The sequence below is a fragment of the Falco peregrinus genome, chromosome W (genome assembly GCF_023634155.1).
Source record: "Falco peregrinus isolate bFalPer1 chromosome W, bFalPer1.pri, whole genome shotgun sequence".
Classification (NCBI taxonomy): domain Eukaryota; kingdom Metazoa; phylum Chordata; class Aves; order Falconiformes; family Falconidae; genus Falco; species Falco peregrinus.
In genome coordinates this window covers 29,565,251-29,584,612 of record NC_073743.1, presented here as the reverse complement: position 1 = coordinate 29,584,612, position 19,362 = coordinate 29,565,251, and the positions used below count along the sequence as shown (strand labels likewise).

Below are 19,362 nucleotides of genomic sequence, written 5' to 3'. Positions count from 1 at the left end.
TCAGCCCGGCCGCGCAGTCCGGACAGGGTGGCCAGAAGGGACTGAAGGGACTTTGCCGCGCCGGGGCTCTGGCGATTCGCCCGAGTTGGCTGGACCTCGCAGTGCAGAGGCTGCCGACTGAGCTTGCCCGGCAGAGGAGATGGGGGGGGGGGTGTGTGTCTGTAAATACCAGGGGCCGGATTGAGGACCCTGGGGGGCCGTATCCGGCTCGCGGGCCGTAGTTTGGGGACCCCTGGTGTAGGCCTCTAGTACTCAGGACCCCAGCAGTTCTGTTACAGACCCCACAGTTAGTCCCTTTATTACGTGTTTATGGCAGAGTGACTTTTACACAGGGTGACTTGTCTGCAGAAAGAATCAGAAGATTTTGTCCTTGGAATAGCTGTTTACCATTCTTGACTATCCTAGAATAAGAAAAGATGAAATAAAATTTCAATTTGTATATGTTGAAATTCAGTCTCACTGACTGAAGTACTTAGTTTTTTAGATGTCCACTAAAACAATCCTACTAAAATATGTGGCTGAGAGTTGGTGTTCTTTTGATGTTTTGTGGTTTTTTTCTTGGTTTTGTTGGTGTGGGGGATGGTTGCTTTTTTTGTTGGTTTTGGTTTTTTTCTTTCTCTGTCGTCAGGCAAGAGGGGCAAATTTTTTTTAGAGCCTTCAAAACTCCATCTCTGGAGGTTTTCAAAATCTCCATTCTTTTTACTTAGCTTGTAAATTTAGGAAAATACATTATGATGATACTTATGTTTAGGATAGTTCACCTTGGTGCAAGCAAAATGGTTTCAAAATCTATTTAAAGATAAATACATTTTGGTTATATTTTGAAATTAAATCTCTAGAAATCTGTGATGTGTGGGGCTGCTTACGTTATGGCTTTCATATTTCATGTAAACATATTGGTGCTATAACATCTTTAGTGACTGGTGCATATAATTAAGGTGCAAATTTGTCTTTTAGGTATGAAGACATTGTGTTGAGGACTCATGGTTATGGATTGGCAGTCTAGCAGAGGAGGAAACGCTTTCCACCTGTTAATTTTCTTGAAAATTGCAACTAATTCAGAATATCTTTTCAGGACTAATATTGTGCTCAGCTGTTTTTTCAAATAACAACTCATATAGAAGTCTTAGTAATATATAATTTCAGGGATGTACAAACTGTTCTGTAAAAAAAATTTTAAATTGGTTTGTAGCTTTTTCAGATTAATATATTGTCTATATCTGCTGGCAGGGTGAAGTTTTGCCTTCTCAGCTGTACAGGTGAATATCTCAAAGACAAAATTAATGCAGTATTTCTCTTTAGAAATCAAACTTTATTTTAAATGGGTAGGTGTTAGCTGCATGTCAGTTGGTGAAGTCTATATGCTGCTAAATAATTGTTTGTTCCCCTTGTTTTTTTCATTGTAGTCTGCGGTTAGCTTTACTAAATGAAGCAAAAGAGGTGCGAGCAGCAGGATTACGAGCCCTCCGCTATCTCATTCGAGACTCCAGTATTCTCCAGAAGGTGCTAAAGCTGAAAGTGGATTACTTGATAGCCAGGTAATTTTCCCTTCCTTTCTTGTTGTAAATCACTTGTTTTTTCATGGTTGAGAGAGGTGACAAAAGGTATTTTCATATCTTCTTACATTCTTGATATGTAGCTTTATAAAAGTATTTTTTCTTTAACATTAATAATGTCCCTTATTAAAAATAGAGGGATAATACATAACACTAGCTAATCCAAATAAAAAGATGACCTAATATATGATATACTATGAGTAATTTAAAAATTAGACAAATTATAGGTGTTTTTGAATTGTAAATGTCACTAATCATAAATTAATCTGTGGTGTTATTAGAAGGTTGAAACTTAAGTAATTTTCATGTCTTAAGTTTGTTTTATGGGAGTTGTTCTGATTCTTTGTATTATCACAGTACTTCAGAGCCTCTAGTACAAAGTCAGGGGAAAAAAGTAGTTCATGCCCAAGAATTTGTAATTTAAGCATAATCCATGACGCAACAGAAGAATACTAAAGGACAAACTAATAACGAGACAGTAAGATCAATATCATGAGTAGATCTAAATATTATAGTTTCTAGCATTTCTTTTGTTAAAATCTTGTTAGATTTAATATACTGATATATATGTATTTTTATAAATATACACATATAGTCAATTTTAGCATGCTGTTTAATTTTGTTGGAGCAAAAGGACTTTTCTGATCTGAGAACACACAAAACAATGTGAAATGTTACAAATACTTTTAGTTTCTTTTGAAATGACAAATGCAGCTAGCTCAGAAAATATTTATTGAAGCTGTTACACCTTATCACTGTATATTTGAGAACATTCTAGTGATTCAATTATAATGAAGATGACTGGAAAAAATATAAAATGTAACTAATTGACCAGTCACGATGAGTATGCTTGCTGAAAGGCAGAATTTTTAAACAATCAGTCATAATATTCTCCTGTTTATTCAGTTGTATAAATATTAATGCAAGATGTTAACAACACTAACTTTCACCTTAACTGTTATAAACAAAACATGTTTTTAAATGTATTTTAGGTGTATTGACATACAGCAGAGTAATGAAGTAGAAAGAACACAAGCACTTCGATTAGTCAGAAAGGTAAAATCTAACTATATATGGTCTTATCAGCTATGCCAGTCAGCTGTGCTGATTTCAAGTTTTCTCCATCAGCATTTTTATTTTTCACACAGTCTTTAATACCTTACCTCACTTTATCATGTGAGAAGAAATTACTGCTGATAATTCAAAAGGGAGAAGGAAGGGTAATACTGAGACTTGTTTATATTTTAACCTCTTACCACTGAGAATCTTGAGTGGGCTAGAAAAATCCTCCTAATTTTTCTTTGATAGAGATCAAACTGGATTAGATTTGGAAAAAAAATTCAAATTATGAATGCAAGGGTGTAAGAACCATATTATTATGTTTCATCTAATGATTTAACTTTATTGTATAGTGTGTTTAAGCATCTGTAAATCAAGGATGGGACATTTTCTGCCATTTCAGAAATGAGGCTAATTGCTATTGCTGGAATAATCAATTGAAGGAATGCTTCTAGCTTTATTGCTTTATCCACAGAGGTTGAAGCTATCTGTAGTTCTTTTCTCAAATACATGATAAGGCTTATTTAGTCTGTGGTGGTTACTGTCCTGTGTACCCATGGATGTGAGATGTTTGAAGCTGTGGTAGTTGCATTTTCAAGTTAATCCTAGAGAAATTGGCATATGCAGCTACTGAAGCTTTTTTTTTTCAGGCAGTATAGTACTGTACCTTTGCACTGGACTTTTCTATTTTTTTATCTTGCTTACATTTTTTTACTTCTACTGAGCATCTTAGGAAAAACTACCAAAGACTCAAGTAAGGTTTGAAGTAGTTGGAAGAATTGTTCCCCAGCAGCGCTGTGTGTATTTAATCTGTTTTATGTGTATATGTATTTTTTGATAGATATATTTAGGTTGAAAATATGAAAGCTTGATATGCAATTTCTTTTCTTAAAATGAGCTCACTTGGTTTCTTACAGAAGAGACAATACGCTTGATTAACAATTGTGCCAAAAAGTTTTAAAGCTTAAACATCCACGCCACCCAAACAAAAACCACAACCATAAAGGAATGGATCCTTGAGGAAGTCACCATTTTAAAAAGTTCTTTGCTAATCTGGTTTAAAAAAGAGCTTCAGTGTAGGGGCAGAATAACTTAAATCAGAAGATGGAATAGAAACACAATTATAAGGAATTGTTTTTATATGGGTCAGAAATGTGTCCTCATATTCCTGGGCTTTCTTGAGTATTTCCTAGTTGAGCAGACTTCTGTCTTGCTTGAAAGAAACAAGAGGAAGCAAGAGAAATAAATCCATTAGTTTGACTTAAAAAAATGAACCTGAAAGATAAATGTTAAAAAAATATGGCTGATCACATGTGCTTTTTTCTTTTTTTTCTCTGTCATTGTACAAAGATGCTGTGCATGGGATGTACACGCATGGAATGTACATGCTTTACAAGGATGGTGATGATTCTCTGATGCCGAGAACTGTGTTGATGAATGATGTTTCATAACATCTTTTGCTACCTAGAACATCCTTGTTTCTTAAAAGATCATGTCAGACAAACAAAAAGCTACCCAACCTGCCTATAAATAAAGTTAACACCTTTTTCATTCCTGTCTGGGCTGCAGCAGTTAAGCATGCATTGACACAGAGCAGTCAATATTTGAGAAACTCTCTCTTTCACAAAGGATATTGTGGCACATGTCCTGAATGGCACATTCTGTATTTTCACAATGTCTTTTTATTATCCAGCTCTTGTCCTTTTCCCATCTTTCCTCATCTCTTGCAAGATTTCAGATTCAGTAGTTTGATACCAGGATTCCTAAAAGATTATATGAAGATCTTAAGAGAGGAGATGAATGGCAAATATAACAATCAGATTTAATTAATTTGTGCAGGAGATAATTTACCATAAGCTGTGGAAGAGCTAAACTGGGTTTCACTAGCATCTCAGAACTATTGTTTTCTGTTCCAAAGTATGGATGCAGTTTTTAACTTCATCTTTGATAACTAAAATGAATAGCATGGATATAAAATTTTAAAACATTCTCTCACTTCTCTTTGTTTTCATAGTCAAAGAACAAAATGTAAAATATTAACCCTGTTTTGTGAATTTATAAAAGACACTTAATAAACTTGTTTAAAAAATGATACAGGTTAAAGTAGTGTAGAAAAGAAAAACAACTTTAAAGTTTTTAAACTTGGTTTCTGATTATTATTTTTTTAGGACTTTGAGTGCTCATATTCTCTTTTGACTATACTCTGTGGGGCAGTGTTTAGTACTATCACCTCTACATTTCATAGTAAGAGCTTTGTAATTTAGCAGTGTCATCTTTAGCAATGCTTCAAAAAGTGTTTCTTCATCTAATAGAATTCATTCTGTCCATTCTTCAGTAATTTAATAGGAAGAAAATTTTATCTTCAAAGCAGAAGTCAGGATGAGGTATAATATGAACCACCTTCTTTCTTCCTCTTTTTTTTTTTTTTTTAAAGGAATCTTTAAAGACCAAATTCACAGTCCTTGTTACTTATTTCATCATAGCTGCTTGTAAGTAGCCTTGCATTACCTGTCCTTGGTCTTTAGAATTGCATTTTGATATGTAGAGCAGAACGAAGGCAGATGGACTGTATTTATTATTTGTATTTATTCTACTAAAATACTTGGAATTTAATATTACAAGGAAGAAATCTTTCCTTTTCATGTCTTAAAACCAAAGAAAACAATGAAACAAAACAGTTTTAGGAGGCTGCTTGTGTCCTCACGCTTAAGTACATGTTAATATCAGTAGAAAAAAAGGTTAGAATTCTGTAGAGTGGATTGGTACACCCATTCTACTGCTAATTCTTGTTATTTCATGCCACTGTAAAAGTGAAAACCTACGTGGGTGGGGAAGAGTTTGGGTTTTATTTAGAGTCCTATCTTAAAGCTTCCTGTTTTATGGGTGACAACATTATGTATGACAAGTTTCTCAAAAACACATCTTAAAAATAAACTTGTTAAAGCATTCAAATAAATTTGTCATAATTGTTGATCTCTTCATTTTAATATTCTCTGCAAAGATGGGAGGAAGTAATCCTCTGAACAAATAACTGTAAGACATCTAAGGGAGCTGTAAAATGAATATAGGACAAAGCTGTTTTGGAAAAATAATGGATATAAGTCTGCTTTTGTTGGAAACAAAAGGGATATTAAATTAAACCTTGGTTATTCATTCTTCAGTTAAAAACTAAAACCAATTTACAATAAATTTGAGACAGAATAGAACAGATTTTAACAGCCAGTGCTCCTTTATACTACTGAAGAGCTCCTGTGTCATGGAAATCCTCGGAAGCTAGTTTAGGACAAGCAGGATTTATACCAGATTAAAAGAGAAAAACCCTGTGCACACATTAAAGCCAAAAAAACCCCACTTCACCCTCCAAATGAGACTTTGACTACAAAGGCTGAGTAGCTCTCTATTCACATTTTTTCATAGTTTGCTAAAATTCAATATACATATCCTGTATACTATGGAACATGAACATCACTATAGTTAAACAGATGTATTAATAAGGGGAAATAGTTTTTTTTGTCTGACTGCTTAAAAAGGGAACAGCATAATTTGTTATAACCCACTCAACCATGTCACATTTTTTTCTACTAATAAATAAAATTGAGATGTTAAAAAATGCTCAGTATCCACTGAACATCTAAAAACTTTTAAAGTTTATTGTGTTTAAAGTGTGTGAGTTTTTTTGTGACGTATATAGCTATATAACTTATGATGAAGTTTTATTACACAGCAGTTTTAGGAAGATCAGGTACTTTACAAGAGGATATAGGGGTGTTGCTGACAGTTGCCTTCTAAATACTATAGCAGCTTCTTTTGTTGACTGTCCTTTTTTGTAGTCTGCAGCAGCCTAAGGATCTCTCTACAAAACAAGAGAGTTTAGTCTTGGCTAATTAAAAAAATTGAATAGGTATTGAAGATAGATATCTGGTGCAGCATGAATGAATCTTCTAGAAGAGTTTGTAATCTGCTCTGTGTTATTGGATAGTGTTCTCTTGCAATAAAGAAATTCTTGGAAAAAATCTGAAGGTAGCAGTAGTCCTCTCTGCAACAGTCAGGGTTTTTTTACTCTTTCTTATAATAAAATAATATAAAATAAAAAAAAAAAAGAAGCAGGAAGAGAATGGTAAATTGATGAATGAAGAATTTCAAGAACAAAAGAAAGTGTTTTTTGGATTTGCAGGATACAACCAAGTAATATATGGAGTGGTCTGGTAGTATCTAGGAAACAAAATGCTAGTGAATCTGTGAGTATATTTAAAGAAATATTATTAAGAAACAAGAGGGCTTTTTCTTTCACTTTTGGCAGATGATCACTGTGAATGCTTCATTGTTCCCCAGTTCTATTACTAATTCTTTAATAGCAGTTGGAAATGATGGTCTTCAAGAAAGAGACAGAATGGTTCGAGCGTGTATAGCCATTATCTGTGAACTAGGTAAGATAACTGAAAGCTAATTAAGAAAAATTTTGATGTGGTTGTCAACAGTCTTCTAAGATTCTTTTCTGTGGATTCCTATTACATAGATTGTATTCAAATAATTAAGGGTATTTGTTTAATAACTAATGAATCAGATGTTAAATGTTCTTAAAGTCCATTTAATATATTTTAGTCATTACTTTGATATAAAACAAAATCACTTTAACTTAAAATCAAAATCTCTTAAGTGAAGTACCTGAAGATTTCAGGTACTTTAAGACTTGCCAATTTTTGCATTACTTTAAAAATGTTTCCCTGTGCAGTTGATGTTTCTAAAACTAGTGGATTGGAAGTAGGTAAAGTTCCATACACGTGGTATTGACAAATGTACAAGTGTTCAGAAAACTAAAAAATATTTTCCTTTAAAATTTTTTACAGTGGGTATTGTGATTAGCTGTCTTCTGGAAGTCAGTATTTGTGTCCACGTAAAGGCTATCTGGACAGTGATTTATATTAACTCCCTATACTTGTGTGTGGGTGCTTATTTTTAAAGATTTTTTTCAGTTTTATATCAATCAATGAGAAATAACTTCAGCAACATTTTCAAGATACAAACTTCTCTTTTAAAGAACTAAACAATCTGTTACTCATTTATATTCTTATATAAACATTTTATCCATGTCAGTCCAGTGAAACACAACACCTTTTTGCAGGGAAATTCAGACGCTAATGTATGGAAACTTGGTTGGAAATAAGCTGGGAAATTGCTGCACAGTGGCGACTGACTGACCAGTATTTTTGTTGATTATAAATTAATCAAAAAATCTCAATTTATTGCTAATATCAGTCATTCAAAGCTTTATTGTATGCCTCAGCAGTGTTTAGGAAGGAAAAGATATATGTGCTAATCAGAGAAGTTTGTTGCTTTGGAAGTCATGAAATGTTTTCTTTCATATCGTTAGCCGGAGTGATGTCTTTTTCTTTATTTAGCACTTCAGAATCCCGAGGTGGTGGCTCTTCGGGGTGGTTTAAGTACCATCTTGAAAAATGTGATTGATTGTCAGATAAGCCGAATAAATGAGGCTTTGATAACTACAGTTTTGCACCTCATTAATCATCCAAAGACCCGACAGTATGTGCGAGCAGATCTAGAGTTAGAGGTGAGTTCAGTTTTACTTGTGTAGTGACAGAAGTTAAATATTGTATTACTAATGAAAATTTTTAAACATTTTCACTTCAGATTTCACCCTCTGTATTAGTGCAAAATGTTTAAATGCAACATTTTGGGCTAAGAGCTTAATTATTTATAAAGTAGGAATAACATGATGGATTGGACTGGGATTTGTTAACTATTCTCATGTGAAAGTAATGCATGTCTTTCTTTTGTTTAGCGAATTTTAGCTCCTTACACAGATTTTCACTACAGGCATAATCCAGACACAGCAGAAGGACAACTCAAGTAAGTGTTAGTGCTGCTACTTATGCTGCTAGTTGTGTTCATGGTATTGGAATTAAACTATTTTTCTTTCCAAAGTGACAAGATAAAGGCAATTAGATAATATTAAACTATTTGAAGTTGAATATGATAGTAGGTTAGAATGCAACTTACTAAAATATTGTTAAGTGTTTCAGATTTAAAAGGGAAAATTAGTTTTACCCTTCTTCCCTTCCCCTCATTATATTTCTTTTACTTTAAAAAATCATCACAATTTACTTCAGGTATGGGTTTCTTTTTTATCTAGCTTTAAACATCAGCAACGAGGAGTTTGCATTTGAGCTAGTTTTATGTTTGATGGTTGTATGATCAGGCTCAGAAATGGAAACAAGAGGTTCTAACTTGATATCGGGGGGGGGAATAAATATATTATGTGAGGCCAGTCAAGCGTTGGAACAGGCTGTCCGGAGAGGTCCTGCAGCCTTTGTCCTTGAGAGTTTCTAAGACCTTGCTGTAGTCTTACTGTCAGTGAAGGCTTCAGAGTGAATCATCCAACCAAATATAGATCACTTTTGATGTGAACCTCCTACTGTGGAACCTCCACTAAAAAAAGAAAAGTAACAATACTTTAAAAATTCTAACCTCTGTGTGTGTGTGTACACATTGCATACATATATATGTAGTAACAGATTTTTCTTACTCTGAATTTTGTCCCCCATCTAAAATTTCAGTTTACTACTTTTTACTTGCTATGTTAGTAACACTGTTTGTTTTACAGTAATTAACTGTGTATTGTGACATTTGTTATTTTAATGACAGAGAGGACAGAGAAGCACGGTTCCTAGCTAGTAAAATGGGAATAGTGGCAGCATTTCGATCATGGGCAGGTAAGGTTTTTTTTGTTTTTTCTAAGTTGGATGATTGGAAGGGGAATTTTACTTTCTAGTGTAAAAAAGTGATTTATTTAAGCACAGAATCTGTCTCTTGATCTGTATAATTTCTGTTGATGCCTTCCTACAATGGTACTGTTCTGCTGATTGACTTGTGACAACTTAAACAATTGTAAGAATTCAGTATCATATTTTAATGTGAGCTTTTGAGGTTAGAACGCAGTAGGCATCCATTGAGCTTGTAAGTTGATCAGTTGGGATATATCCTTTTCTCCCATCTTTAACTTATTTTGTAATGATTCTGTACCTGTACTGTTTACAAATCCTATACCAGCACCTGTGCTACCCAAGTGTCCCACCAAGCTCTTTTCCTCTGACATAATGGTAAATGTGGAAATGAGATATTAAAATGAATAACGTTCTTCTGATACTGTTGTGCAACTGAAACACAGGTGGCCAGTATTCTATTTAATTAGTTAGTATTAGTAACAGGGTGATTCCAAAAAACAGTTATATAATCAACCCAGATTGATCTATTTTGTATCACAGTAGCATTAATACAAAATAGCATATTGAGCATAGCTAAAGTTATGGTACCACTACTGCTAAAATTATACATATTAGTAGTATCATTAACACAACAATTACAAGCTATTTCTATAGTACATACGCAAGGAATAGAAATATTATAGCATTTGATAGCATCAGTACTATCATTTGATAAGGTCACTGTGTCTTGATCCATTTGATATTGCACAAAGAGATGTCCATTCCTTCCAAGGGCTCTCCACAAGGTCACTCCTCGTGAAAACATCAGGTTAACTATCTGACAAGGCTTATTCGCATCGCAGGTATAGTTGCCTTGTGTTCGTAAGTGGGTGCTATTTCTCTACCACCAGCTTGCAGTCGTTGTATTAATCTTTCTCAGATAGTTTCTTGGGGTAATGGCACCGTCCAAATGGACCATAAGATACAGGACAAGATTCAGGATCCAAAACAGGTAGTTCTGTAAAAGACAAGGCTAAAAGATATGATATCATTCTCAAAGATAATATCTGTTAGCGGGGACATATTCCCATTTGAATTCATATTTCTTCTGGGTTACTTTATACAAAGGAGCCAGAATTTGCCCTAAATGTGGAATATGATGTTTCCAGAATCCAAATAATCCAATAAATCTTTGTGCATCAGTTTCATTTTGTGGTGTTGCAAAATCCAAAATTTTCTGCCTGGCTTTTGGCAGTATTTCTCTGTGCCCACAATGCCACTGCATCCCTAAAAACTTCACTGTCTGAGCCAGTCCCTGGATTTTGCTTGGATTAATCTCCCATCCTTTGTTTTTCATATGCTAGATTACCAATTCTAATGGATTTTGCACCTCTTGCTCAGTTTCCTCCTGAATCATAATGTCATTGATATAGTGTACTATCTGTGTGGTGGCTGGTAAAGTGAATAAATCCAAATGCTCAGCCCATTGTTTAATGACAAATAGTGGGGATATGTATTCACCCTTAAGGCAGATGGGTAAAAGTATACTGTCTGCCTTGCCAAGTAAAGGCAAACTGATCCCAGTGCTCCTCAGCAATGGGTATTGTAAAGAAAGCATTAGCCAAATCAATTACTGCATACCAGGTTCCTGGATGTTATTGCACTTTTTCAATCAAAGTAATGATACCTGGCACTCTGGCCATTAACAGTGGAGTATATTTCTTCATCCCTCTGTAATCAACAGTCATTTGCCAGATCCCATCACTTTTTTTTACTGGCCACACTGGACTATTCCAGGTGGTGGTGGTGGGTTTTAAAACTCCTGTCTCTAACAAATTCTTTATTGTTTGTGAAATTTCCTCATGTCCCCCTGGAATTCTATATTGTTTCATTGTAACAATTTTCGCTGCAGAAGGAATTTGTATAGGGGGCATTCTTACTTTCCCCACAAGTACAGGTTTAGCCATAATATATGGCTTTACTCCAAATTGATATTGTCTTGTAAATGTAAAGTTAACCCTTTTAAAATATCAATTGCAATAATATATTCAGGGATTAGGACAATCATAAATAAATAGGTTCTTTTTGGCAAATTTCCTATTTTCATTTCAATTTTAGTTTGAACAGATTCAATTTGTTTCCCTCCTAATCCAGTAATAACAACTTTTTGACCTTTAAATCGCTTTGGATTTCCATAAATTAGAGAGGCCTCCGTTTCAGTATCTAAAAGGGCCCTAACCTGTTGGAGGGGAATCAATTTTTCCAATAAATTTGCAGCTCCACATGTGGGCGACCGTCTTTCTCATGGGTCATCAAAATACGGCCCACGGGCCAGATACAGCCCCCCAGGGTCCTCAATCCGGCCCCTGGTATTTACAGACACACACACCCCCCCCATCTCCTCTGCTGGGCAAGCTCAGTCGGCAGCCTCTGCACTGCGAGGTCCAGCCAACTCGGGCAAATCGTCAGAGCCCCGGCGCGGCAAAGTCCCTTCAGTCCCTTCTGGCCACCCTGTCCGGACTGCGCGGCCGGGCTGAGGAGGGGGGCGGCGGCATCAGCGAGGGGGGCGGCTCCCCCGTCTCTCCCTCCCTCCCTCCAGCTCCCAGGCAGGACAAGCAAGCCAGCACCAGTAGGAAGTGCGCGCACCATCATGTCAAAAAAAAGAACAATTGACTCCGAGTGCGGGGTGTTCCAAGAAAAGTGGACTTCTGATTATTTTTTCACGGAGTACAAAGAGCGAGCTGTTTGTCTGATATGCCAGAATTCAGTGTCTGTGTCAAAGGAATACAATTTGCGTCGACACTACGAAACTCAACATAAAGGTAAATATGATTCTTTGGTCGGACAAGTGAGAAAAGATAAAATATTAAGACTGAAACATGGATTGACAACTCAGCAAAATACGTTTGTGAAGCAAAAGCAGCTCAATATGTCATCACTTCGAGCAAGCTATCAAGTTGCCAAGCTCGTAGCGCGCACTGGCAGAGCATTCACAGAGGGAGAATTTGTTAAAGAATGCCTTCTTTCTGTGGCCAAAGAGATGTGTCCAGAGAAGGCGGATTTATTTAGTACAGTGAGGCTTTCAGGACCTGCAATTACACGAAGGACTGAAGAAATGGGGGAAAATTTGAATCTGCAGTTGCAAAACTCCTCAAAAAAACTTTGCTGTTTCTCATTGGCACTCGCCAAAAGCAATGATGTTCGTGATTCTGCACAACTTCTAATTTTCATTCGTGGGACAAATGATCGTTTCAAAGTCACAGAGGAGCTTGCTGCACTGAAAAGCACCAAAGGAACAACTACAGGAGAGGATATCCATGAGAAAGTTTGCCAAACTATGAACAATTTGGAGCTGGACTGGGGTAAACTATTCAGTGTGACACCTGGTGGTGCTCCTAGCGTGGTGGGGTCCATGAAAGGAGTGGTTGCACACATTAACAAAGAGATGGACAAACGCAGCCATTCACATCCAATAGCCATACACCGCATCATCCACCAACAAGCCCTGTGTTGTAAATCACTGAAGCTGGACTCTGGCATGAAAATTGTGCTTTCTTGTGTTAACTGCATTAGAGCTCACGCACTAAACCACAGACAGTGTCAGGAATTTCTGTCTGAGCTAAATGTTGCCTATGAAGATATTCTGTACCACACAGAAGTCCGCTGGCTGAGTCGAGGGACAGTTTTGAAACGATTTTATGACTTACTTCCACAGGTTTATGATTTTGTGCTTTCTAAAAACAAAGAAGTACCAGAGCTCAAAGATGCAGAACGGAAATGGCACCTTGCGTTTCTGACAGATGTAACAGAGCTACTCAACAATTTCAGTGTCCAGCTTCAAGGAAAGGGGAAGCTCATCTGTGATGTGTATTCACATGTGAAAGCATTTCAAGTCAAATTAGACCTGCTCATTAACCAAGTAAAGGAGGAAAACTTCTGCCATCTCCCCACAACTCAAAACCTGTCTGCAGAAAAACCAGCAGTCGCATTCCCAAACAAAACGTGTATGGATGTACTAGAAATGTTGCAAAAGGAGTTTCAAATTAGATTTAAAGAGCTTCGTCTCCATGAACAGGACATGCAGCTTTTCCGGAACCCATTTTCTGTTGACATTGAAACTGTTGATCCGATTTACCAAATGGAATTGGCCGAGCTACAGACTTGTGACTCGCTGAAAGATGCATTCAAATCAAGCAGCCTTACTAATTTCTATGCGTCTCTCCCCTCAGAGACATATCATAATCTCAGGAACCATGCACTCCAAATTGCAACCATCTTTGGCAGCACCTATGTCTGTGAGCAGACTTTTTCCCAAATGAAACATCTGAAATCTCCAGTCAGATCCAGACTAACTGATGAACACTTGCATCACTTGCTACGACTGGCAGTGACAAATATGGAACCTAACACTGACCATCTCATTAGCCAAAAGCAGGCCCATAGTTCACATTGAAATATTATTGGTTTTTGTTGATTACAATTGTTCTTAATTTAAAATATTGCATTCTTTTCCCTGTTTTTTGTGCACTACTACAAACAAAATATGTGCAGTGTGCATAGGGATTTGTTCATTTTTTTCCAAACTATAGTCCGGCCCCCGACAGTGTCTGAGGGACAGTGAACCGGCCCCCTGTTTAAAAAGTTTGAGGACACATGGTCTTTCTTAACCCACTCTTGTATTGGAGCTTCCTTTCAATTAGTCTTTTAACTCTTTTAATTGTCGATGGAGGATTTTAACATCATGCCAGGGATACAGACCATCATCAAGCTGCCCCCAATCCTCCCTGTCCCCCAGAATGTCTGACTCTCCAGCGGGGGGCCCTCTGGCTGGGGAGTGGGGCATCCTTTCAAGGTTCAAGAGGCAGTGCAGAAGGCTGAGCTGTATCCTCTAGTGATTCTACAAACTTTTCTGGCTATAACTATTTACTTTCTTACTTGGTTTGTTCAGTCCTCACTGTTTATATAACCTCCATATCTCATTCGTAGGAATTCCATCAATTTTATCTCGAGTCATCCCATCCTTTAACAAGGCAGCAAACATTCCTCTCCATGAAATCCTACTATTTTCAGCTTTATTATTTTCATTTCTATCACCACACCCTGCATTTTATTCCGGACCCCATTCTCCTAAACCTCCCAGTTGTTGTACCTTCTCAATTACTTCTGCTATAGGGTTCCCTGTCTCATTTATTAAAATCGTCATCATGACAAGATTGTCATATATGCAGGCGGAGCAGTTTTAATGATTGTATTCCTAATAGGTGCGGTTAACCCAATCTGTATCATTGTGTCAATGTCTCCTATAAAGATAGCAGTTTTCATCCCTTCCTCTTTAAGACACTGTATGCAGTCTTGTAATGTGTACCAGGGGCGATCTCCTCCTGGCCATTCCCCCTCCATGGGGTATTTGCAGTTGCAACCCGCAGCTGTCAAGGTTAACAAATTAGTGTCTCCCTGATAATGCTTTCAAAAAGTATCTTGCACAAAAGAATCAGAACTCAATATTACAACTTCTTGCTATCCACAGCATCCAGTGCAGTTCCAGACGCTCCTAAATCATACAGCTGCACCATCCAAGTGAGCAAAGGTTCCCCTGGTTTCTGCTGGAATCGCTCAGTCACATTATTAATTTCATGCTGAGTATAATCCTCAATTACATCATGTCTCACTTGCCATCCATCTGGCCCTGGTTCTAATTTTCTCCTGATGACAGGTTTTATCTCTACAGTCTCAGAAACAAATTCTCCCCCTATACTCGCATCTGAATCAGTTGAGTCCCATATATCACCATCTCACTTGTCAGGATCCCACTGTGTTCCTGCTTCAGCAATAACTGTGCACACCTTATTCACTCTACCCCACTGCTTATGATACTTATACTGAGCAGCCCTAACAGCTGCCTTCTCTGCCACAGTCTGATAAGCATCCAACTTAGCTGTCAACAAACAATACTGGCAATGTAACAGGACCACCTTACTTTGCAAATCACATATTTGTTTCTCTAACTTCACTTTCTCTACACAAATCTGCTCTCGCTGCTGATGCTGTTTCCTATAAGCAGTTAATAAAATCCATCCACGTTGCCCTAATGTGGCCACTTCCTTCCCTTTTTCAACAGGTATCTTTTGCATACATCTTAGCACATCAAGGGGTTCTGCTTCTCTCAAGCATGAATCCCAACTTTCACAGAGTCCAGCACAATGAGACCACTTGGTGGCCAAAGTACAATAAGGCAATTGTTCCCACCTGGGAATATTATCATTGCACTAGTGGCATTTGAAGTTACCTTTTTTTCCTAAATAGAGATAGTTTTGCTTCATATCCTCTCTGTGACGCCAATTTATATTTTGGTGATTGACTGGATACCAAGCAAAAATGAATTCCAAATCAAATATAAGAATAAATGCAGTTTATTATATTACAATATAATAAAGGAAAATAGCACACAATATGATAAAAGGAAACAGTACTAGTTATTATGCACAATATGATAAAAGAGCAATAGGAGCAAAGCATCACATCATTACTCCAAAGTGTTACAGAGACTAAGAAAAGGATACATCACCATTTGCCACCTTTAACATCATCCAGGCCCACACTTCAGCTGGGAAGCCCCATTGCAGCCAGCGCTAGGAGTCTTTCGGTAACAGAAAATTCCTGCACAGTGCGTCTACCTGTAGGTGAGGCTTCTGGCCCAGTCCCGGAGCTTGCCCGCCTTTATACTCAGTGAAAAACAGAAATAGTTTACACACCTAGTGTATGCAAACTTTTAAGTTTAGGCTAAGTGCAGGCATGCACTATCTCATGGTTCATAAGGTTCACACACACCAGGGATCTTGGCCAGATGCCCGAACGTGGTGGAGTCACCGTCATGACACAGCTGCACACAGTATTTATTGTCTGGATGGTCCTGCTCATATCTTGCTTGTTTGGGGGGCTCAGGACAAACACCACCTGCTCGTTAAAGTTGCCCTTGAACTCCCTGAGCTCCCTGTCCATGTTAAGCAATCCCTAATTAAAGACAAAGACTTTGTCATAAGCAGTAATCAATTTAATAAGTTTTCACAACAGGTACTAAGATGTGTTTTGATGCTGTTAAATTGGAGGACTCATACATAGTTTTCTTTGACTAACTACTAACAAGACACAGGTTGGGGGTTTTTTTGGCCTTTTTTTTCCTTAGTATAGAATGCCATATAAGTTGTACCTTGATTGTACTTCTTCACATTTGATGGGTGAGAGGATGTTGAAAATAGCATCATAAGATAAGAATTTCTCTTTGAGATGGTTCTGCCATTGTAAATAAGAAATCTATTTGCCTATGCAAAGAGATATCAACAGAATAGTTTCATTAGCGCCTGCTTTTACCAAGTGCTATAGTTGAAGATGAGCTGCAGTATGGACATAGTTTTAGATTTTTTTATGTGGTAGACATTTCTAAATTGAAAAATTAGATTTTCACATTTTTCTAAATCCTTTTTCTGCAATATTACAATATTTAACATGAAGATATTGCCTCAGAGAGTGCTTGTTCTTGTAGTTGAGACAGTGTCTTGCAAATAAACTAAATCAGTTGAAATGACCATTTACCAAGTGGTATCACCTCTGGGGTAACATATTTAAGAAAGGGGAAAAAAACCTGTGCAACACCAACAACAGTCAGAAGAGAGGAGTGAGAGTATGTGAGAGAAACAGCTATGCAGACATCAGGGTCAGTGAAGAAGGAGGGGGAGGAGGTGCTCCAGGCACCAGAGCAGAGATTCCTTTGCAGCCCATGGTGAAGACCATGGTGAGGCAGGCTGTCCCCCTGCAGCCCATGGAGGTTAATGGTGGAGCAGATATCCACCTACAGCCCATAGAGGACCCCACGCCAGAGCAGGTGGATGTGCCTGAAGGAGGCTGTGACCCTGTAGAGAGCCTGCGCTGGAGCAGGCTCCTGGCAGGACCTGTGAACCCCCATGGAGAGAGAAGCCCATGCTGGAGCAGGTTTTCTGGCAGGACTTGTGACCCCATAGGGGACCCATGCTGGAGCAGTCTGTTCCTGAAGAACTGCACCCCATGTATGAAACCCACACTGGAGCAGTTCATTAAGAACTGTAGCCCATGGAAAGGACTCATGTTGGAGAAGTTTGTAGAGGACTGTCTTTTGTGGGAGGTACCTCACGCTGGAGCAAGGGAAGAGAGTGAGGAAGGAGCAGCAGAGACAATATGTGATGAGCTGACCGTAACCCCCATTCCCTGTCCCTTTGCACTACTTGGGGGAAGGTAGAGAAATCAGGAGTGTAGTTAAGCCTGGGAAGAAGGGTAGGGGTGGGGGGAAGGTGTTTTAAGATTTAGTTTTTATTTCTCATTATTTTACTCTTGATTTGTATGGTAATAAATTAAACTAATTTCCCCAAGTCGAGTCTGTTTTGCCCATGATGGTAATTGCTGAGTGATCTCCCTGTCCTTATCTTGACCCACAAGCCTTCCGTTATATTTTTCTCTCCCCTTGTCCAGTTGAGGATGGGGAGTGATAGAGCAGCTTGGTGGGCACCTGGCACCCAATAGAGGTCAACTCACCACAGACCATTTTATACTCTTGGGGTGGAGGTAGGGGTGGGGAAAGGCCTCTGAGGTGCACTGTGGTGACTTGTGGAATCAGACTCCACAATCTATCAGATTGTAAAGTAGGTCACAGGGATAGTCCCACCAAAGCCATGTGCGCCTGGGGCAACAACTTGCCTCAATTTATACAATCAAATGTTGCATATACATAAGATTTCCAAATATGCATATACATATTCATAGCCTAGGCCCACTTCATATTAAAATTAGTTCCAAGAAGTCATTTCCATAAGTCCCTCCCAACTATGCTTGCGTGGTGCCTCTTGGTGGGGGTCATGGGGATGAAGGCTTGGTAGTCTCCCTCGCTCTGAACTTTTTACCTTATCTCTTTGCGCAGACTCAGTTGTTCCTCTCAGTTGTTCCTTGGTCTTTGTCCAAACTATACAGTTGGTTTTAGCTAGTTCTTATCAGGAACTGTCCTTCAGGAGGAACTGCAGACTCCTTGCTTCAGTTAATGGTTAGTAAAAAAAAAACTCAAAAAAACCCCCCAAAAACAAAAAACAAAACAAAACAAACCCCACCTCACAACAGTTAGTAAAACAAAGCATTATTTATCAACAACAATTTAGGTAATCATTAAGCAATTAGATCTACTAAAATTTCTTTAACCCCTTCCCTCAGTGGAACATATTTAAATGCCCTTAATGTCTATGTGGCCATGTGTACTTGTCATAAGTTTTTGTGACATGGAAGTTTCGAACTTGAGGACTTGATCTTCAAGTTCATATAAAACACATGTCATTAAAGTTAGATATGTATTAGTGAAAATAAATAGACGAGTAGGTAATAATTTTCATTTTTTAGTAAATATTAATGAATGAAGATTTGGGTTTATATATAATATGTAAGACGTAAAGGTGTGTAAACCTGGCTTTTTGTTCATTTAAAGTTGTATTTTGGAGAAACTTGTTTTATTCTATGAAAATTCTGGAGATGAGCACTTGTCATTTGGGTAAAGATGATTAAAAACGATGCACAGAGAATGTTATTCCAAGTATATTTAAACTCGCTGTTTAGAATTCTCCTGAGATTAAAGGTAACTAAATTATTAGTTTAACATACAGCTTTTGATGGAGAAACAGCTCACGGTTCTGCTAAGATGATTTATATCTTTCAGGTTTAATATTTATCCTTTACTGACAATTTTGTCTTTTCTTTCTGCCATTTCATCCACGTAAATGTTGGTTATGCAGATAATTTGAGAATATTGTTCACAGTAAAGAGGGTAAAAGTAGCTCTATTTTTTAATGAAGAAACAAAGTTTTGTCATTAGAAAGCTTTGTTAAACATTTATTAGAAAGGAGATGACATTATAGAGGTGAAAAATGTTTATGATTAATAATTTTCATCATCTGTGCTTGTACTCAAACTGGAAATCAAATTTAACAATGTGACTAATGCTTTTTTTTTGCTTGGTG

At 37.4% G+C, this 19,362-nt stretch overlaps 1 protein-coding gene across 6 annotated transcripts in view; it reads left to right on the top strand.

The window, feature by feature from the left end:
• Positions 1 to 19,362, top strand: part of LOC129783027 (rapamycin-insensitive companion of mTOR-like) — a 109,195-nt gene that overhangs the window by 37,736 nt on the left and 52,097 nt on the right. For 5 of the 6 annotated variants that reach the window (XM_055792680.1, XM_055792679.1, XM_055792678.1 and 2 more), the window contains 6 exons: positions 1,407 to 1,538; positions 2,549 to 2,612; positions 6,916 to 7,042; positions 8,015 to 8,184; positions 8,416 to 8,483; positions 9,279 to 9,346. In XM_055792680.1, the coding sequence (XP_055648655.1) occupies positions 1,407 to 1,538; positions 2,549 to 2,612; positions 6,916 to 7,042; positions 8,015 to 8,184; positions 8,416 to 8,483; positions 9,279 to 9,346 (629 nt within the window). Of the gene's footprint in view, positions 1 to 1,406; positions 1,539 to 2,548; positions 2,613 to 2,782; positions 3,413 to 6,915; positions 7,043 to 8,014; positions 8,185 to 8,415; positions 8,484 to 9,278; positions 9,347 to 19,362 lie in introns of those variants that run through there. The other variant, XM_055792682.1, reaches the window with a different exon arrangement.